At 39.4% G+C, this 21,918-nt stretch overlaps 2 protein-coding genes across 2 annotated transcripts in view; one reads left to right on the top strand and one right to left on the bottom strand.

Moving 5' to 3' along the window:
• Positions 1-12,909, top strand: part of hmcn1 (hemicentin 1) — an 86,140-nt gene extending 73,231 nt beyond the window's left edge. The window contains exons 81-107 of the mRNA XM_042006958.1: positions 136-405; positions 858-1,048; positions 1,191-1,404; positions 1,501-1,635; positions 1,717-1,907; positions 2,084-2,165; positions 2,288-2,557; positions 2,644-2,814; positions 2,946-3,116; positions 3,229-3,399; positions 3,500-3,670; positions 3,816-3,986; positions 4,089-4,259; positions 4,657-4,803; positions 4,888-5,025; positions 5,159-5,280; positions 5,608-5,845; positions 5,966-6,028; positions 6,165-6,284; positions 6,384-6,518; positions 7,099-7,212; positions 7,743-7,868; positions 7,976-8,104; positions 9,827-10,195; positions 10,375-10,494; positions 10,647-10,773; positions 11,138-12,909. Of these exons, the coding sequence (XP_041862892.1) occupies positions 136-405; positions 858-1,048; positions 1,191-1,404; positions 1,501-1,635; positions 1,717-1,907; positions 2,084-2,165; positions 2,288-2,557; positions 2,644-2,814; positions 2,946-3,116; positions 3,229-3,399; positions 3,500-3,670; positions 3,816-3,986; positions 4,089-4,259; positions 4,657-4,803; positions 4,888-5,025; positions 5,159-5,280; positions 5,608-5,845; positions 5,966-6,028; positions 6,165-6,284; positions 6,384-6,518; positions 7,099-7,212; positions 7,743-7,868; positions 7,976-8,104; positions 9,827-10,195; positions 10,375-10,494; positions 10,647-10,773; positions 11,138-11,504 (4,694 nt within the window). The 3' untranslated portion in view covers positions 11,505-12,909. The remainder of the gene's footprint in view (positions 1-135; positions 406-857; positions 1,049-1,190; positions 1,405-1,500; positions 1,636-1,716; positions 1,908-2,083; positions 2,166-2,287; positions 2,558-2,643; positions 2,815-2,945; positions 3,117-3,228; positions 3,400-3,499; positions 3,671-3,815; positions 3,987-4,088; positions 4,260-4,656; positions 4,804-4,887; positions 5,026-5,158; positions 5,281-5,607; positions 5,846-5,965; positions 6,029-6,164; positions 6,285-6,383; positions 6,519-7,098; positions 7,213-7,742; positions 7,869-7,975; positions 8,105-9,826; positions 10,196-10,374; positions 10,495-10,646; positions 10,774-11,137) is intronic.
• Positions 12,910-13,601: 692 nt separating this feature from the next.
• On the bottom strand, positions 13,602-19,323 carry arpc5b (actin related protein 2/3 complex, subunit 5B). The gene is made up of 4 exons (XM_042006702.1): positions 19,069-19,323; positions 18,194-18,266; positions 17,776-17,952; positions 13,602-15,194 (listed from the first exon to the last, which is right to left on the bottom strand). Exons 1-4 carry the CDS (start codon positions 19,206-19,208, stop codon positions 15,132-15,134), a joined length of 453 nt encoding a protein of 150 aa, XP_041862636.1. The 5' UTR covers positions 19,209-19,323; the 3' UTR covers positions 13,602-15,131.
• Positions 19,324-21,918: the final 2,595 nt, after the last annotated feature.

The following is a 21,918-nucleotide window of genomic DNA, read 5'->3' as shown; positions in this document are numbered from 1 at the left end:
CAGGCAGCTTCAGAGCTGATCAAGTTATCCTTATAATCACAGCTGTCTTCATGAAGACGCATGTTTCCTAAGACTGTCAATAAATACCTTAAACATATGTACTACACTTAATATTTCTGTTTGCACTCTATGCAGTTCCTCCAGTGATCCGTTCAGAGATGCAGGAATACGTGGCCTCTGTGGACTCCTCTGTGACACTGCAGTGCCAAGCTGAGAGCTACCCTCCGCCTTCTGTCACATGGCACAAAGACGGGCAGCTGCTGAGTGACTCCATACGCCTGCGGGTGCTCAGCTCTGGATCTCTGCAGATTGCCTTCATTCAGCCCAGTGATGCTGGAAGATACACTTGCACTGCTGCCAATGCAGCAGGCACCATGAGCTTGGAAATGAGCCTCACTGTACAGAGTAGGTTCTAGTTAATCAGCAATTTGAAGCACGTGATTCCACAAATCACACGACATTCAGAGTTAACCTCAGACTTTTATCTTTTTATGGGTTCATGCTGTCCTTTTTGTGTTTAAACCACATTTTATATATTTTTACAAACCTTGTTTTTACCATAATCACTTCACTGATTTGAAATTCAACTCAAACACAGACATCTTAACATTATCCTGTTTTGTTTTATTCTTAACATTGGAGTTCTTATCTATTTTTTTAACCTCTTTGAAAATCGGATAATATTTTATTATATTTATACCAAAAAAAAAAGGATTAAAATTTTTCAAACTACTCTTATATAACCACATATAAGATTAACTTAACTAATGTTTAAATAAAAGGAAAAATGAAGGTTAAAGTCAATGCAAAGGCAAACAACTTTAAAGGGATTTTAACTGTTTTATTTTTTACATCAGTTCCTCCTTCCATTCGTGGTGGAGAGCAAGAGGTTGTGGCAGTGGAGAACAGTCATGTGCAGCTGGTGTGTGTGGCAGAGGGCATCCCACAGCCCACACTGTCCTGGGAAAAAGATGGTACTCCTCTCAGTGAAAGTATGGGGGAGTATACAATCCTGCCATCTGGGGAGCTGGTTATTGACAGTGCTCAGGTATTAAAATAAATGGATAGAGCAGATGCCTAATTTTATACTACTTTGCTAAAACTTTAAATAACAATATTTACATCTATCTACTTGTTTATGAACAATTTTGTCTTATTTAAAAAAAAATCTCTCCTTCTCTCTGCACCAGCCTGATGACGCCGGTAGTTATACCTGTGTTGCTGTTAATTCAGTCGGGCAGGACAGTCGGACGGTGACGCTGTTGGTTCATACTCACCCTGTTTTCACTGAGCTGCTTGGAGATGTGGCGCTCAACAAGGGGGAGCAGCTCATGCTGACCTGTGGTGTCAGTGGCATACCTTTACCCAGAATTACATGGGCCTTCAACAACAACATCATCCCAGGTTTCATTCATTAAGAAATTGTTTTTCATACATTTATCCATGTATTTACCAGTGATATTCTCTTAATGTTTTTTCCATTCACTCTTGACGCTCTAGTTCACTACGATCATGTGAACGGCCACAGTGAACTGATGATAGAGAGAGTGAGCAAAGACGACTCCGGTACCTACACCTGTGTGGCAGAAAACAGCGTGGGAACCATTAAGTCTCTGGGCTTTGTCTATGTTAAAGGTAAATAAACATTTTCATGAAACATTCTGGCTCTCCTTTGTAGTTCTGCTCTCAGCTTAGCTCATCCTGTCTGTTCTCCAGAGCCTCCCATCATCGATGGGGACATTCATGCCAACCGAATTGAACCTCTGGGTGGCAATGCCATCCTGAACTGTGAGGTGCGAGGTGACCCACTGCCAACCATCCAGTGGAGCAAAAATGGAATAAACATTCAGATCAGTAACCGAATCCGTCAACTAGACAACGGTTCTCTGGCCATCTATGGCACAGTGGTAAGAAAGCACATATGTTTGAGGCTTGTCTTGAGTGACATTGGTTAAACTTTCTTCTTAAAAAAAAACATGTTTTTGTGCTTTTGTGGTTCAGTAGCTTGAGCTGCATGTCATGGTAATAGAAGAATATTTTTTATAGTGTTTTTTTTATCTTTTGTTTTTATGATGAATCACAGAGTGAAGATGCTGGCAGCTACATGTGTGTAGCAACAAATGATGCTGGTGTGGTGGAGAGAAGTGTCACCCTCACTCTGCAGAGTACGTCTTTACCCGTGTCAGTCCAGTAGAGCTTTAAATATTGTGAATATTGCATTTTCTGTGTACTGTAAAAACAATTGTGTAATTGAGCTTTTAATCAGAACAAATGATTCTTCTGTCAGGTGCACCCACTATCATTGTAGAGCCAGTGGGAACAGTGGTGGATGCAGGCACCACAGTTGTGCTAAACTGTCAGGCAGAGGGTGAGCCTAAACCTATGATAGAATGGTCCCATCAAGGACGCCCCCTGCTGGTGAACGAGCGTTTCTCTACTTTGTCCAACGGTTCCCTGAGGATCAGTAGTGCCCAGAAGGAGGACACAGCTGAATATGAGTGTGTGGCCAGAAACATGCTTGGATCAGTGTTGGTTAGAGTCGGTCTTACTGTACGAGGTGAGCTTCATATTGGTCAGGATTTCACTGTAAATGGCTGAAAATTTGACATATTCCAAATAACATTACTACAATTTGTTTTGTAGTCCATGGGGGCTACTCTGAGTGGGCAGAGTGGGGCCCTTGCAGTGTATCCTGTGGTGCGGGTGTCCAGAAGAGGCTGAGGGAATGTAACAATCCTTTACCTGCAAACGGGGGCCGTCACTGTGCAGGATCAGATATGGAAACACGTGGTTGTCATGGAAAACCATGTCCAGGTCAGAGTAATTTGTAAGAAAGATAAATAAATAAATAAACCAAAAGTAGACAATTCAACCTGTCCTTTTACTGATTGTAATGTTAACGGTATGCAAACTGAACCCCTAATAATATTTTTTCCCCTCTGCAGTGGATGGTAACTGGTCAGAATGGTCCTCTTGGGAGGAGTGTTCACGAACCTGTGGTCAGGGCAACAGAACCAGGGTCCGGACATGTAGTAACCCTCCAGCTCAGAATGGAGGGAGACCATGTGAAGGAAAGGCAGTGGAAGTCCTCATGTGCAGTGTCAGACCTTGTCCAGGTGAGAAATCATAATTTCTGCAAATAAAAGAAGGAACGATCCATTGTAGACAAATGTTGTAAGGTCTTGGTGTGACTTCAGGTGAAGCATCTTTTTGTTTATAATCTCATAGTGGCAGGTAACTGGGGATCTTGGTTACCATGGAGCCCATGCAGTGAGAACTGCGGAAAGGGCATGCAGTCCAGAATCCGGCTGTGCAACAGCCCCCCACCAGCATTTGATGGGCTGCGTTGTGAGGGCACAGACACCCAATCGCAAGTGTGCAGGGAGAAACCTTGTCCTGGTAACGGCAGGATTATGGTTTAGGAAAGTCTCAACTGTTGCCACTAAATGTAAATGGAGCCAACTAAATCTTCAAATTCCTCTCTTTTTGTTTCTTCCAGTGGATGGAAAGTGGTCATCGTGGATGAGCTGGGGAGCCTGCAGTGTTTCCTGTGGAGGTGGTACCAGACAGCGAACACGCCTCTGTGCTAGCCCCGCCCCTCAGCATGGTGGCAGGAAGTGTGAGGGCAATGACGCTCTTATAGATTTCTGTAACAGTGACCCCTGTCCCAGTAAGTATTTTAACTTTTTATTCTTTCTGTTGATATTTTAGAAATTACATTTGTGTGTGTGTTTACATGCTTGCTGTATTATTTTTCTATAATTGCAAATGTCTTTGCTGTTGTTAATCTAACACTCTTTACTACTTTATGTCAGTCAACGGTAACTGGGGTCCATGGAGCAGCTGGGGCAGCTGCAGCAAGACGTGTAACGGAGGTCAAATGAGGCGCTACAGGACTTGTGACAACCCCAGACCTGCTTTTGGTGGGAGAGCTTGCGCAGGTGCTGATACACAAATCCAAAGATGCAGCACAGCCAACTGCCCAGGTGAGTCAGCAGTGTTTGTGCATCTGTGTTAGGACCCATAGATATTTGAACAAGAGTTTTAAATGCTGTTGAGGGTTATGTTTTTGTGGTGCATCATTGCAGTTGATGGTAACTGGGGCTTATGGCAGCCATGGGGAGAATGCTCTGCTTCCTGTGGAGGTGGCGAAAAGACACGTATTCGACTCTGTAACAACCCATCTCCAAGTAACGGTGGTCGAGCATGTCCAGGAGACTCCACTCAACTGTCCAGGTGTAACACTCAGGCGTGCCCAGGTAAAGCATATCATAAAGAAGTTTGTCTGTGTCTGTTTTCACACATGCTAAGTGTATATAGCAGCAAATTCTCTGGGGCATTTACACAAGCTGGTATATTTAAAACAGTTTTCCACCCACTTTACAATATTTCAGACACTGTACATCAAAATATGTGCACAAAAAAAAGTCATAGGATTATCACTATAGAAAACCCAGCAATTTCTTCAGCATATCTTTAGCATCATGTCTTGTGTCTTGTGCATTCCACTGAGAGAACACATCTCATGTGTGCAGCACAGTAGCTTTATAACAGTCTGGTCTATACTGTAACCCTAACCCCCATGTAGAAAAAAGGCTTATGTGCATGTTCTTTGTACATTAACTGCATTTACACTTAAACACTTCTCTTCACCAGGTGGGCCACTAAAGGCTAGAGGAAGCATCATAGGAAACATCAATGATATTGAGTTTGGTGTTTCCATCCTGAACGCCACCATCACCAAGACCAAGTTTGGCAACAGACTCATCAAAGCCACTATATCTAACGTACCAAGAACACTTGGTCAGTTTCGTTCTTTTCATCCAAAAGTAAGCACTTCTTTTTAAGTTTCACAGAAGGACTAAATTTAAGATCTTTAAATTCAAGGTCCTGCAATGACAAAGCTCATCTCAATCCTGAACCCCATCTACTGGACCACTGCACAGGAAGTAGGAGAGGCTGTCAATGGTTACACACTGACAGGGGGTATCTTCAGACGTGAGACGCAGGTGGAGTTTGCTACAGGTAGAAATGCTCAGAGGGCTTCTGTTAGGTGCACCTACTATCAGTGCCTAATTAAATGCATAATTAAAGCTTTGAATGAATGAGCATTAAGGTAGTAGGTTGACTGGCATGTGATGTAATTAAATGTTTCCAGGTGAAATCTTGAGGATGGCCCACATTGCCAGGGGTCTGGACTCTGATGGAACACTGCTACTTGACATTGTAGTTAATGGTCACATCTTACAGCTACCTTCACACGCTGACATCAGTATCAAGGTACACAAATATTATGTGTATATTTTTTTTCATAATCAATGACAGTGATCGCTTTTTCTTTTTTCATAGCCTGCTATTTCATGTTACCTTTCTATTTTTATGTACAGTTTTTCAACCAAATCCCCCAAAATAACTTTTTTTTCTTTGCAATTAATGCAGTGTTGTTATTCTGTTGGCCAAACTTAAATGTCCTCTCTTGTATTTATTGTTGTGTTGTCTTCACTGCGTTACCCTGTACTTGCAATGTCTTATCATTCTGAAACCAAATAAATTAAATTTAGTGATGCCTGACACACACCATACCTGCCTTACGCTGTCATCTTTCAGGACTACTCTGAGGATTATATCCAAACAGGTCCTGGCCAGCTGTACGCTCTGTCCACTCGCATGTTCACCATTGATGAAGAGACTGTTCCTTACTCCTGGAACCATACCATCACCTATGATCCTGCCAAAGGAAAGATGCCCTACCTGGTAGAAACACTCCATGCCACAGCCATCACTGCTCACTACAATCCACTTGAGGAAGTGCTGGAATATAGCATCCAAGCTAGCATCGCCAAGGGTGTGTTTAAAGTTTTGTAAATATCCAAACCTTCTGTGAAATGGGGGTAAACATAAAAGCAGATTTTTAATTGGGTTATTTCTTTAAGCTGAAGTTTAAAGTGTTTTCACATGATTCCAGGTGATCGCAGCAACCAGTGTCCTCATGGTTTTACTTTGGTGGCTGCTGGGCCTTACTGTGCAGGTATTGCTAATTATAACACATAGTCAGTGTCTTTGTCTCAGTAATACTACTAATACTCCTAAGCTCAGTTAATGCCACTTTGAAATGTATTGTGATTGGTTTTTTTTTTCTTATCTCTACCATGCATGTGCTGCAGATGAGAATGAATGTGAGGTTGGGAATCCCTGTTCTCATACCTGCCACAATGCAATGGGAACCTATTACTGCTCCTGTCCAATAGGCCTCACCATCTCAGCTGATGGGAGAACTTGCCAGGGTACAAAACACAGTGCCACACAGTCCACTTCTGTTTAACTTTATGTATTATTACAGTTACTTGTCATTGCTCATTAAACTCACTATTCCTCTACTTCAGACATCGATGAGTGTTCCCTGATTGGGAATGTGTGCCACAGTGGACAAGACTGTGAGAACACCATCGGCTCTTACAGATGTGTCAAGCACTGTGGGCGGGGTTTCAGGAGAACAGCCGATGGCCTCAGCTGCACAGGTAGGCCACCAGATAGAGCTACGAATGTTTGGTAACACTTCATTATAAGGGTGGATACCATCTCCTTAAGTCAGATCATCTTGAGTTTTGTTTTTTTTTTCATTAAAATTTTACATCAGTTTGTAGAACTTGAACAATTTTTCAGTAAACAAGTCTGTGATGTTTCTTCTAATCAGTCAGTCACACGAAAAACATAAAGACATGCTTCTGATATTAGATAATTTTCATATCATGTATAGCAATGGGTAATGTTATTATAGAGAAACCCATTTTAAATCAAACTTGTTAAAACCAGCTTACTTGGCGCCATGTCATTTAATAAACACACACATCAGTAATCAAGTCATTTTCACTAACTGATTACTTGATCATCTATTAAATGTGAAGTAATCACATAAATCCAGAAGAATTAATAACATGTTCTGTAATAATACTATAATCATGACTAATGCATTTATCAAGCATCACTTAAATATGTGATTTATGTCTTTACTGTAAAGTGTTACAGAACTTTTTACTGATCTGTTCATTAAAGGATCTTAAGCTGACATGTTCTTTTATATTTTCTGTTGTTGCTCAGATGTGAACGAGTGTCAGGAGTCAAACCTATGTAATCAGCTCTGTTTGAATACCATTGGTAGTTATCGATGTGCCTGTGAGCCAGGCTTTCAACTCAGAAACAGACGGTGCATTGGTGAGTCTGCAACCCAGCTCCTTTAGCTTTCCAGCATATAGCACTGAGAGCATCTTCTGGCAGAAACACAATTAGCTTTGCTTACCTATGTCTAAAACTGGATGATTTTATGAGTTGTTTGGGCTTTTGTGACCTTAGAAAAACCCTCTATATCTGGAGGATCTTTGTTCTCCTTGCAGCTTGCCATGTTTATGTTGTAACCTAGAGAAAACCAACACAACACTTACTTTAGAGAGAGATTTTGAGCAGGTACCAGTGTGTACCCTGCCTCTTTCCTGCTAATTGCTGGGATAGACTCCAGCCCCCTGCAACCCTGAATTGGACTAAGCAGTATAGAAAAGGAATGAATGAATGAATTAAAGTGTAGTTTGGGATTATTTATTTGTATGCAGTATGCAGGTTGGCCTCTAGATGTCCCTGCATCCTACACATTAAACACTTTTTTCTCCTGGAAAAACATTCCTAACTTTTACCTAACTTTTTTATAAAAACATACCAATTTTTTTTTTTTTTATATCTGTTCATTTCAGATATAAACGAGTGCAGGCAGAGGGTTTGCCGCTCTGATCAGCAGTGTAAAAACACACGGGGAGGTTACACCTGTATTGACCTCTGCCCCAATGGTATGACCAAAGGTGGGAATGGAACATGTGTGGGTGAGTGTCCAGCAATTCAGAGAAAGAGAACATCTAGCAGTTCCAATAGAGATTCCAGAGTTATATATCGCATGGTTAATCTTGGTGGGTCTCGTGTCCTGTTATAGACATCGACGAATGCAGAGATGGCACTCATCAGTGCAGATACAATCAGATCTGTGAGAATACCAGAGGCAGCTACCACTGCTCCTGTCCACGTGGATTTAGATCACAGGGAGTTGGACAGCCCTGTGTCGGTACGTAAATCTCTCTTTTCTTCTTTTCAATATCAACAATGGTGCTCTTTGAATTTTTTTTACATTCATAGAGCATTATTTGCAGTGTCCAGGCAGGAAGTAGTGAGGTTTGCTAGTGTGCTCTTCTGTTTATTTAAAGATATTTGCTTTAACATTTCTGTATTACTTGTGCTCTACACTTCCCATAAGCTTGCTTGCTTCTGCCAGCAGATTCTTCTTTCTTTGTGTTGGTGATTCAACCCATCAAGGTATAAAGAGAAAACAAAAACAAAACAGTTCTGTGCAATGTGAACTTCATATTCTGCTTCTGCTTGCTTAAATAACTTAATGCTTTACTGAAAACTGCTAATTAATCTTTACATCCAAACTGCATTTTTTTAAAGAAATCCACTGCACGGCGTCAGAGCCTTTAAAACTATAGGATGATACTACATCTACTCATCGACATGTTTGGTAACTTACAGAAAAAGTTAAAGGGGGAATAAATGTTTGCTGCAGCCAATTCTTGCTATTCTAAGTGACTTTTATTATAGTCCTTTACAAATACTGCAAGTTACATTTGTTCATTTTTGGGCTTGTTTCTGAGGCATTTTTACTTTGTTTTATTTCCCCTTGTAGGTCCTCTCCTTTTCCAATGTTATTGTCTAATAATTACCTATGGATTACCTTGTTTTCTGCTTAAGCAGGATCATTTGCAACCTTGTTTTCTTGGCTGTTTACATTTCCCCATGCACACAAGTGACAAGCATATCTTACATAAACCCATGATCAATTACATTTATTTAGCTACTTCACTTTATTTTATATATTTTTAAAAGCTTATACTTTAAATGCTTTACATTTATAGAAGTAACTGATCATTTTTCACCAAGTTATCACTACCTTAACTTGAATAAATGATCACAATACTTCCCCATCACCTTACATCTGAATATATTTAGAAAAGTTTTTTTTTTTTTTTGTTTTTTTTTCGTTGACTCATTATTAATTTCTGTTGGTCATGTGCAATCTAAATTTAGTCAGATGGATTGTCTCTATGACATTGCAGTTAGTAAGGTAACCAGGATTAGTCGTAGATGTTTCCATAAATCTGGCTGTTTGTTAGTTTTGTGAGATCTGGCAACTCTGAACTCTTTTATATGTTGACCTAAAAGGCCTAAAAGACCGGCACCACAACCTCACAGCTCTATCTGTTTCTGTTTCCTCTAACTTTCTTCCAGGTCGGTATCTTCAAACTGTTTCTTACACCTTTACATCTGTCTATGGCTATTTCATGGTTTTGCTTTGTAATGGCATTCATCTTGTTCCCCCTGTGATACTAACGCCTTGATGTTAATATGTTTTCATCTAACAAGATATGGGTTTTCAGCCCTATGTTTAAAAAACATAGCTGAGATAAAAACGTGATAGATTTAGTTTTCTTTAATTTTATGAGTTGAAAAGTCTACAAATTAGATAACATTTACTTATAGTCTCAATACATTTCTGCTTCAGATACAGGGAAATGTATTGTTATTCAGTGGGGTAATTGATATATTTCCTCTCTCATTCTCATCTTTCTTTTCTATTTTCATCACCTCATTTATTCCTTTCATGGCTAAATATCTTTTCATGTTTCCACCTTGTGTTATTTTTGCTCCTTTTCCTCCCTCAACCTTTCTTTCTGTCACCTTTTTTGATCTTTCTTTTCCTGGTGCTGGTCTTCTTTTGTACCGAGGGAAGACATAAATGAGTGTGAGCGGCTTCCACAGCCCTGCGCCCACCAGTGCATCAACACTCCTGGCAGCTTCAAGTGCACCTGCCCACCAGGGCGCCACCTGCTGGGGGATGGCAAGTCCTGCGTTGGGCTGGAGAGGCTGCCAAGCTATGAAAGTTACTCATACAGCTACCGCACGTCTCAGTCTTCCCCGGAGCGCAGCTCCAACCATCAGCTCTACCACAACCTGGCCTCTCAGAGCTACCACTCCTACACAGCCACCAGAGGCGGGCGCTCCAGGAGCCGTAGCCGCAGAGAGACTCGCAAACACTCCTCACAACAGGGTGTCCTCACTTGTCAGCAGGGGTTTGAGCCCAGGGGTGGTCGCTGCTTAGGTAACTATAAAGGAAAGGCAGGATTGAGATCAGGGAAGAGGATGAGAGCTATGAGAGAAACCACACCCTCTTAATTCTGCCTGAGGCTGCAAATAGTGGCTGTTATCTTGCAGTCTATATCATAAAGAAACATGATTTGCAGTAGGCTTTTGCTGTGTTTTTGTATATGACACCAACAGACATCAATGAATGTGACGTGAGAGACACCTGCCAGCATGAGTGCATGAACACACCAGGAAGCCACAGATGTCTCTGTCCTGCCGGATACCGCCTAATGGCTAATGGCAAGACCTGTCAAGGTAAGACCCTCAGTGTACTTTCATAACCCGTGCAGCTTCTTGGACATACATTACAACTTACTTTCTTGACTCTTAGATAATTTAATGAACAACTGACAAAGCTTCCACACTGGGAGATGACTTGTGTGATGAACTCTTTTCTGTATCTACAGACATAGATGAGTGTCTGGAGCAGAACATCCAATGTGGAGCAAATCGGATGTGTTTCAACATGAGAGGAAGTTACCAGTGCATTGACACACCCTGTCCACCAAACTACCATAGGGATCCAGCCACAGGGTAAACCACCATAGAAATACACTACCAACTACTGCTAAAACCATCAAATCATGCAGATAGTGTGGTGTAATTTCATGTATATTGAGACGAATAGTTATTTGGATTTTTTTGGCTTACTCAGCAGAACAAATGTCCTCTTCATTTATTATACTTGTTGCGCTGTCTCAATAGGAAATAGATCCAGTGAAAATAATTTTCAGTTCTGCAGATTCACTGCAAGAAAATATTTTTCTATAAACAGCTGATTTTATAATAGGTGAGATCTTAAAACATTGCCTCTCAGGTCATTGACATTTAATGGTTTTTGGGTAAAGTGATGAACTATGTATGCACATTAAAAGCACTTTTGATTTTGAACTTGTAGGTTCTGCCTGAAGGACTGCCCAGCAAATGACCTGGAATGTGCACTGAGCCCTTATGCGCTGGAGTACAAGCTACTGTCACTTCCCTTTGGCATTGCAGCCAACCAGGATCTCATCCGGTTAGTGGCCTACACTCAAGACGGTGTGATGCATCCCAGAACCACCTTCCAAGTGGTGGATGAGGATGTCACGTTACCATTCGCCCTGCGAGATGAAAACATGAAAGGGGTTCTGTTCACCACAAGGCCACTACGAGAACCCCACACATATAGGATGAAAGTCCGAGCTCTCTCCTATAGCGAGGATGGAGGCATTGAGTACCAGACGACCTTCATTGTCTACATTGCCGTCTCTGCCTACCCCTACTGAAAGCACTTTAAATTATGTGAGACAAAGGTGGGATAGTGAACTGCGTCCTCCATTTGTGGCACCACATGGTGAGAGTGAGTGGGTGTGGTTTTGGACAAGTAACCACATCATTATACAGACTGAAAGAAAGTCTTGTGTTGAGTGGGGGGTGGTGGAGTGTGCACACCGCTCTGAAGACATTTGGAAGTAGAATTAAAGAATATGAAAGAGGCTGCTAAAAGAAACTCGGATAAAGCTGAGTGTTTTTGGTTTTAATTCCTCACATTGAACACATGTCAGTTTGTCAGGATTCTGTGATTCAGTTCTTGACATTTTGACTTGTTAATTTCCCTTGAAATTTATTTATAAGATCAGTGATTTAATTCCTCAAAGCAGAAACTCCTCTCAGTTGCTCAGTAATTAGTTTTAAGCTTTCCCTAAACTCATCATGTATTTCCATCTACCTATTATTAACTTATTGGAAAGTGCTTGAACAGGAAAAATGGGCAGCTCCTGCCTTTGTTTAATCTTATCAGTCACTACAGTGGAGATGTAACCGGTGCTGATATTTGTAATTGAACACTGCCACGTATACCGACTGCATCCTCAGGTTGTGGCCCATCATGCAGAAGTGCCTCAGATAGGATCCCCATCAGCTATCAGTCTGATTGTTTTGTCAGTGTAACGCTATAATTCTCCATCCAGTAGTTGATATCAAGATGTATTTTATTTTTATGTCCTGTACATAAGTGTTTTTCTTATATTGTACTTATTGTATCCATTTTGTAATAAATATAAAATGATGTATATCTGCAGCACTCCTGCAGCCTTTGTCATAAATAAGCTCCCATCACATCTGTGCTTGAAACTTATGTGAATTAAATTTGGGTGTCCATCAAAAAGCAGTATGTGGAATTTAGTGACACCTAGTGGTCAAGTTGCAGATTGCATCGTTTTGTTTTTTTGTCAGTGGATTGTACAAAGGGGATATAACGGCTCATTTTTAGAGTAAACAAAAGGGTCTTATTAGAGATGCATGCTCTTTTCACATAGGTTGATATAATTTCTTGAAATCTTAAGAAAAAACAAGTGATGTGCGTTTTCAATCATGTTTTACGTCTGTTCATACCAGCTAGTTTTAAGGGTTGGTGCAAGTGCCTCAACTCCACTCCATACTTTTATACGTTTTGGATAAAAATTACAATCAGTAAACTTTTAGGTACATTATTAGTGTATGAGAGCACATAGTACCAAACCTGTGAGCTCACATTAGTACACACAACATACTTGACTGACAAGATACTGAGATTTTTCTCTTTAAGGCAACATTTTGTTTTAGGCCTGTGAGGAAGGATCCATGACCCATGTAATCAGTATAAGAAAAACTGTCATATTTGATCAAATTTAGCAGCTTTAAAGCTTTTAATTACTAATAAAATCTTTTGTTTGGTGTGTGCTCACTTCTGTGTCCACCTGCAGTCAACTTGTGTGGTGAAAGTGCACTTTTACAAAGAGTGTGCTTATCAAGGCACAATCACAAGTCAGGACAAAGCTATGGTCAGCATTCATACCTTTTATTTTCATCGAAAAAAAAAAAAGCAAACATAAAAAAGGAATAGTTGAGTAAGGCAGTCTGTACATCAGTGTGGTCTGCTTTCATCTCCCCATTGGCTATAAGAGCATCACAGACTAGAATTACAAAGAAACAGAAGAAGTTATCAAACCTTTCTGTTCTTGTGTGTATACTTTAACTACTGTGTTAGAAAAAGTATCCAATGTCTGGATGCATCATCACTGATGACAGTATTTAAACATGACAACTCATGTTTAAATATCAACTGGTAAGTAAAACACAGCAATAATCAATAAAAAAAAATCCATGAATAAGTTTTAATTAGTCTGGAATTGAGCAGAAACAAAAGACTGGAATTGAATCCCATCATCAATGTTGTGTTTGAGGAGCAAAGCTGAGGCTGCTTGAATCCAAAACCGCAACACACTTTGTTTTCATGCTCAGTTATACTGTAAATCAGGGGTGGCCAACATCGGTCCTCGAGAGCCACGATCCTGCAGGTTTTTCAAATTTCCCTGCTGACTTAAACACACCTGACTTAAACTTAGTCATTGTGCAGATCCTTATAGGCTGTTGGATCCATTTAATTTGAGTCAGGTGTGGTGGAGCAGGGAAATTTGGAAGACCTGCAGGATCGTGGCTCTCGAGGACCGATGTTGGCCACCCCTGCTGTAAATATTGATAAATCCGCAACGTCTCCTCTAACACACAAACTCAACTAAATCACCAGTATAGGCTACACAATTCAACAGAAAAAACATTTGGCAACAGATGAAATCTACCCCAGTAAGGCAGATAAAACATAATCATTTCCAGTTTTCCTCAGTCTTATATAAAATCTTAATTCAGCTTAGTATCAGTGGTAGTTAAGGTGGAACTTCCAACAATAAGGATGATTTTGTTTTTAAAATCCTACAGCATGAATTTAAACTCAAAAGATTATACAAAAAAAAAAATGCTTCCCAGAGACAAAACAAGTACAAAGATGAGTATGAAATGCTTGATTGTGTTTGAAAAAAATGGGATCATGCAAACTATATATTTTTAAATTCAGATAAATTCCCTCTCCATTTACAGCAAAACAAAATAGTCATTTTACTGACTAACATCAGTACTGTTGAAGCTCTGAGCATTTTTAATAATTTAGTTTAATAGAGTGGGGATTTGGCTTTTAGGCAAATATAACAAAAAAAAAAAAAAAAAAGTTTAATCCTAGATTTATTTTTCTGTTAAATACTTATTAAAAAAAGATCTGAGGGCATTTCATTGTGGTGATGTGTTTTTCCTGAAAGTACACAGAAAATGCAGCTTCTAAAAACAGTACCAGCAGAGCCACATACAACCCTGTTCAGTAGCAGAGGGAGCATGTGGGTGTGAGGAACAGCAAAGTGGGATTAATATCAGTGGTGGTGGAGATGCATCGTGGGTAATAATCCTCCTCCCCTCCCTGAGGTGAATGCTGACCCCTGTGGGCAAACTCATCACCCTCCATCTGTGACTGTGCTTTTCAGGAGACTCCCACTGCTCGAGTGTTACTCTAAAGAGGATTTACTGCTGTTATTCCATCATCAAGTCTGAGGTTGAAATAACATGATGAAAAACAAGTGAAAAAGCATAAACCTTCTGGTTGTTGGTGTGGATAAATTACTACCAGTTACAACCATGTTTCAGCACAAATGGAGTGTGTGAGCAGAGTGTACAGCAGTGGTACTGAACCTTTTTATTTAATTCAAATCTTCTAATTTTAAGATATTAGCAGAGCAAGAATATGGCTGCATTTTTCTGCTGAGCAGATGCACAGGAATGACATTCGTGGATGTTTATAAAAAGACTCAGGGAATCCGCAGACACTCAGATGGGATGTAGTACCTGTAGCACCCTGTGAAGAGCATCACTTCAGCTGTGATCATAAATGGGAAGGAACATAAAAATCTGTCTTTAACCAAATACGACCCCGATCGTGTTATGTGGTTTTGCCTTGGGCAAACCAGGATCTCATTGGGTTAAAAACTCTGCCATCTGGTACATGAACAGTGCAGTGTGTCTGTGACGTGAAACGCTTTTCTGCTCCGCTTTTAAACAGTCTTCCTTGCCGTTAGTACCCTGACGATGCTGCCCACTCCTCCGGCAGCCAGAGCCTGTGAACACAGTCAAAAGCAGATCATCAAGTTATTTATTCAGTGATGGTACATTATTTGAGCATCTCAATTCAGGCTTTCAGGATGTCAAAAAACAAGCTTCTTCTATATTCATACATTTCCATAACCAGAGATCAGCCCGGGGGTTCACATCTAAAACATACGGTTGATAGTAAAACTGAAAGGCGAACCTTCTTTGTCCTGACTGACATTTTTGTCAGGCATATTTAAGACCAATGCATGATTTTTAAACAGACTCAAACCTCATATGGTGAAGTGTTAGTTGAAAATAAGGTGAACCAAGTGTAACGGTTGTGCGTAAGGACAGAGAATCTTCCTGATGTCTTTGTTTAGTCTTTTGCACTAAGCTTATGGAGGCGATAACAGCTTACATTTCACAATATCCTTTTTCTACTCTGTTGTTTTTATTGACGTTTTCATGTGCAAAGCATTTGGAACTGGGGTTGTTGTAAATATGCTGTAGAAATACACAAACTTGACACGATTAATCATGGAACATGTCTTCATCCATTACAGGATTAAGACAGAAGTGGAAATAAAGTTGGCTCATCTGTGTTCAATAAGAGTTATAAAAAGAGAAATGTACCTGCTCACAGCCTCATGAATCGCACTACAATATTCATGTACATAGTTTTTGCTTCAGCCATCCTGAAAACGAATCAGCAGACGTAAAATGTTGACTTTAAATGAAGCATTTAATTATAATAAATCAATAAATGATAATTATTTGAGATGGCAGACATCATTTTTCAAAATTGTGTTAATTTTTTTTTTTTTAAGTTGGTAAAACAAATGGAAATCTCATATTTCCTCATAATTCTCTTTGATGTAGTTGAGCGAGCTGAATGCCTTTAAACAATGTAATCTGCTTTCTGAGGTAGATGTATTATATCTGCCATATACAGGTTTTGGTTTACAAAACTTAAAAAGCAACAGAAATAAAAGTTTTTATTTATGTTACAGTAATTATTTCATATAAATTTTATTTTTCTGAACTGACTAACATGACAAAAGTCTCATAAATGTCTTGTGAACAATTGTGTTTTTGTCCAAGAAGAGTTTGATACAAAATGTTGAGGCACAAAAAATGGAAAATTGAGATGTTTAAGATATAATTTATTTTAAACGATCACTCTTCAACCCTTATGTGCCATAACTAAACTAGATTTCTACAGGTAAACGGTCAAATAATAGTTATATGCATTTAAAAAATAAAAACTGTAGCCTAATTTAAAGCCTGAAGACATTATCTGTATGAACACTGGATGCAAGCTTAACTCAAATTATCATTACCACTTCCTTTCATTACTCCAAACTTTCTAAAAATCATCACATCAAAAGAAAATGTGACTGTTCTGCTGAACATTTATTCCATCCTTGAAGTATTTTAATAACATTTATTTTAAGAGAAACAAGAAAAGTTGTGTAAATATTATACATCTGGCTAAAAAAAAAAAAAAAAGACAGATTGCTGCAAACTATTGGTGTTTAATGCCCCTCACTGTAAAAAATAAACCTTTTTTGTTGTTAATTTGCTCTTATGATGTTTCATGTGTTACAAGACATCACAGAAGAAAAAAAAACAATTAACACAGTGGCTGAAGATTTTTGCTCTGAATCTGCACCACCTTCAACCTCAGACAGGAGAAGTCCTGCTCTACGTAGACTAGAGGAACAAGCTCCAATAAATCCTGACTAGTTGCTGCTAGATACAAGTTAGAGTGAGAGGAATGTTAGTAAGTTTTCCTCTTTCGTTCTTTCTCACCGAGTGTGAGAATCAGATTGTACAGAAGAAAACAGCTTGTACTCTTCATTGTTGGTGACACACTGCCACATCTGGCTGACCAAAACAAAGTGGTGAGCGGCAGATTCCATTAGGAGAGACAGCTTTCTGCCCTACGGATGAATCTGACCCGGAGACAGCTGGGCTTGCCATGAAACCTATGACAACTATTCCTGCCATTTATCTGGGTGATGCCTCAAGTATGAGATTGTATATTTTCTTTTGTCTCTCATTTGCAAATCATGCCATCACAACAGCTATCAACAGCTGACGGCAAACCATCTTTACTTCTAGGCTGTGTCAGTCATTCTCCGGGGAAAACATTAGCACACAGCTTAAAAAAAGTTTAGGAAAGCAGACTTCACTAACGGAGAGCTGTCGACAGTGTCAGACTTCTCACAAAACCAAGAGAAAGGAAGCCGTGATTGGCTGCTGTGCCCTCAGAGGAGAATTAGCTGCCCTACATCGCTCTTTTTTCTTGCCAAGGTGAGCTACTATTTGAGTTTTGCAGAGTTGGAGGAGACTAAAGAAAATGTAAGAGGCTGTGTTTTGGATAGAGCTTATTAGCGTATTAATAGAGCCATACTCACCAATTTAAAAAGAAAGTGCAAAGTTATACCCCATGCAAAACATTAAGTTGTTTTGTTTCCTCCCATGGAAAAAACTTTTAATATAATCTTTAAACAAACAGATGAGCTGTTAAGAGAATCAGGGACTGTATCCTGAATCCTCCTCACACTTTATGGCTACATAAAAACATGGAGTGGAACTATTTACCTTTTCATGCCACTGCAGCAGGACAGCACTGCTGTTTTCTGACGGCCTTTCAAAGCCTTTGTAGATGTATTTCATCAGCAGGTCCACGCCGTTCTTATCAAGCGATTGCACGCCTTTCTCGATGTCACTGCTCTTGAAGGCACTGAGCACCTTCAGGACCAGACCCTCCGCACGATCCTGGTCAGAAGAGTGATGGCAGTTACAGACCACAGCTGCTACAGTTCAGCAGATCACTATCCTGGAACTTAAGTTATTAATCAGCCCACATTAATGTGGTTTTTAGTTTCAGTGTTGTCCTTTTTCTTTATGAATTTCAAACATATGTCTCACTTAACAATGAGTGTCAGCACAGATCAATATTTCTATGATTATCATTTAGGAATCTATAAGGAATCTGATTAGTGAAACCAAAACCCACCTTGACATTCTGGTTCTTTGTGTTGATAGGTGGGTTCTTCAGTACAGCATGTAACGCCTCCATGAGATTTCCTGTGCAGGGAATGTTAAGGATACAAAATAGCAAAAAGGGCCTATTTCCAAACCACAACTGCTTTAATATTATTCTTTTTAAAACAGATAAATATGATAAAAAGAAAGAAAGACAAAAGACTAACCACAGTCACTAGTGTATACCTATATCAAATAGTTGTAGTGTGAATATTTTCATATATACCATTTCTTTGAGAGCCTCCACTGGAGGAGTAAAGATCTTATTAGATATTGTTATAAGAAAACATATTCTAAATATCTGTCTTCTGCTCTGGAATCTGGCCCTCCAATAGCAAAGAGGAGCAAAACCTATATGAATGTGTAGACATAAGTTTGACGTTTCATTCTCCTGCATTGTAAAAAGTGGGAGGACTCGTTCAATGAGGAAGTGCAGGATTTTCAAGCCTTATAAGGCTGAATTGAAGGCTTCTGAGTTTAACTGCTACACTACCATTAAAACAAAAGCGATTAAATTGTACCACTGTGTTTGTGGAAAAGATATGCACAAGTAGTACAACATTTCAGCTTAAATTTGGCGGTAATATTTAACGGCGGAGCTGTAGTTATCAAAATGCAGAGCAGCTTGTAGTGATTACTTTGTAAAGGCGGCCTCAGCCTGGAGCAGCAATCCCTGGAATGTGACTGTCAGGCAAGTCTGGACAGTAACTGGCCTGTTAGCAAAACGCCCCTCTAACAGAAAAGCCGGAAACATGGAGCAAAATCGTAGCTGAAAATTAAAACAACACTATCGAAAACAACTGTCTAAGAACAAAAGGCAAGCTATCTTCTTATGAAAAATGATATTGTCTGATGAGGGAGTCCACCTCTGCTTCGTCAGGACCCAACTGGTTTTCTCCTCCGTCCTCCTCGTCCACAAATTTGTTCTCGTCGTACTCGTCCACGTCCACTCGTCTGAAGCGGGCGGACACTGTGTTCTTCGACATGTCTGCAGCTTTCGGGTTGAAGCGCTGAGCAAAAAGGGAGAAGAGTTCAGTGTCAAGCCCGGCCTTTTTCTCTGAGACGGCTGTCACAGACAGGAAGTCAAGTGGGTTCCGGTCTTCTTTCCTGCTATGTGTTGTTTGCGTTCTTTTGCTCTGCACCGCCGCAAAGCGGCCAAAATGTGTAACTGCAAGTTGTTGTTGTTCTTTTTGATTTTCTCCACGAGGGGGTGGTGAAACCTAGGAAATAAATCTAAAGTCAGTCAGAAGCACAAAGCATTGAACCTGCTATCACCATTCAACAAGTGACACAGACATCCGAAACTTAACTAATATTAATATTTGTCTAAGCAATTATGTTAAATATGTCCTATTTGAAAAACATTTATTTTTTTATTTAAAAATTCAGAGCCTTCTTTGTCCTGTCAAGAACAGCCTTAAGTTCTCACCTAATTTTTAAAATCTTTTTCATCATTATCATGAAAAAAAAATGTTAGTTGGGCTAAATAAATATACATTATATGTGTATATAATTGTAGGTATAAACTACAGCTCCGACTTAGATCAATGTCAGTGATTATTGTAACTGTCAGAAAACTGTTTTATCATTAATTGTTTTTAAATTTACAATGTTTTACTATAATTGGACTAGTTTCCAAAAACTTGCACTCAGGCCCTAAATATGCCCTGACAATGTTTTAAAAAAAAAAAAGACAGATTAACTGTGGACTTTACTGAACTATGTGAACTATGTATATATATGTATATATATATATATATATATATATAGTTTTGTTTTGGTTTTTTACTTTTTGTTTTTTTTGTATTTTCCAATCTAAGCTGCAATGTAATCACAGCTCTGCTGATCAAGCAGAAGGAATATCTTTGCTAAATCGCTTCTAATGCCAGTATAAAACAACAATAAACTTTTGCTACTCAGCCTAAGGCATTGGAGGGACCAATGAAATAAAAAGTGATGAACAAAACTTGCACACATTTACGAGAGGTACCGTGACAAGTGTTTCTCTTCGGCATAATATGTGATTCCATGTGCACTTCGTATTAAGAGGTCTAGATGAATCTGCAGCAGTGATGAAATCTGGGAATCTGTTGGAGTGCAAGTCATGTATCTGTCTGTGCCTCTGAATGAGTGTGTGAAGGTTTCATTAACTGCAGTGTAATCATTGCACGGTTCAGTATGATGTCTGGATTTTTTTTGAGTCACCTAAAAATGCATTTTTCTCTGTGTAATAAGCAAAACAGACTCTCGATCTAGCTTATTCACACTCTCATGCATCAGAGTAGAAACTTTTACTGATTAAAATGGTCTGGCGCCTTCTAATCTTCTGGGGTCTTGTTATGTTGTTAGGAGTAACAGACAGTGGCCAAGTGAAACAACCTCATGGAACACAGACCTTTGTGGAGGAAGCCATGAAAGCAACGACACGCCTACTCTATGTTTTAGTTATAGTCTGTGGAATTCTTCATTTCCGTACTGGCACTGTATAGACTGCTGACCATTTACCTCAGCAGGAAATATGATAGCTGTTGCTGATCCCAGTCAATCTAATACACGCGAGTATGAGAAAATGTTGCTCACTCTACTGGATATGAACATGTGAGGCGGTGAGTAGTAAAACTAATACAGACAGTAGAAATGCCAGTAGACCCCCCCCCCCCCAAACCCCAAATTACTGCTCATACACTCCTTTCATCCCATCAACACACTCATGCTTATTAAGTGCGTGTACAAAACGTCTTTTTTCCCGCTCTCAGATTTTCCCCCCATCACACCCATTCACGCAAACACACACACACCACATTGCATGCATTGGTCATAAGTCCTCATTGTAGCTTTGTGTAGTGCCCTAACCTGTCCGTGCTGTGTTTATGACTCAGCACATCAAAAGCTATCAATGTAGGCATACATGTGACAGTTAAGTGAATATGTAAATGAGAACTTTTTAATTTAAAGGCAGTTTGTCTTTCTGCCTTGTAGTGGGCAGTGAAATAACCAGTTCTGAACAAATAGGCAGGGCATCTGTCCAGATGCTTCTGTACTAAAGAGACTTTAAAGTATCCCAAGAGTGTAATAAGTACTCTCGCTTGAGGAGACTGTTGCTCTTGGATGCTGATTTAATTGAGGAATGTAATGATTTAACCGGCGCTGCGTTTGAGCAGGTCTAAAGACTGGGCGAGACTGCGCGTGGGTTCTTTTTATTTATTCTGTGAGCTAAAGTAATTTTATGTGGTGTGTTTTTAACATCTGCCTGAGCTTAAACCATGACAATGCACACATTATCCCTCATACAATTCCAGATTATATGAAAAAACATAAAAATATTTTAATATATCAAATATATATTATTTAGATTTGATGTACTGATGGATCAGTAAACAATATGCTACTGGTTTTACATCATAGGACGTCTCATATTAGAAACATGGGATTTTTTTTAAAATGTATATCCAATGATTGGTTAAAATATATGATTGGAAATATCCACTGTTTCCTTGTTTCTGTACAGCCTATTTATTCATTTCAACTTGTGCAAAAGATTAGTCTCCTTTTGGTTACTACAGTGATCTAGCAGAACTGAAATGAAGATGAAAAACTAAAGCTAGCGTAGATGTTTTTTTTTTTTCTTTTTTCAGCTAAAATTGTTCATTTCAAGTGGGACTGGCTAAGATAAGATAAAATTAGACAATGTGAAAC

Source organism: Melanotaenia boesemani, chromosome 14 (genome assembly GCF_017639745.1).
Source record: "Melanotaenia boesemani isolate fMelBoe1 chromosome 14, fMelBoe1.pri, whole genome shotgun sequence".
NCBI classification, from domain to species: Eukaryota; Metazoa; Chordata; class Actinopteri; order Atheriniformes; family Melanotaeniidae; genus Melanotaenia; species Melanotaenia boesemani.
Note: the sequence above shows the minus strand (reverse complement) of the source record. Positions and strands in the feature narration are given on the sequence as shown.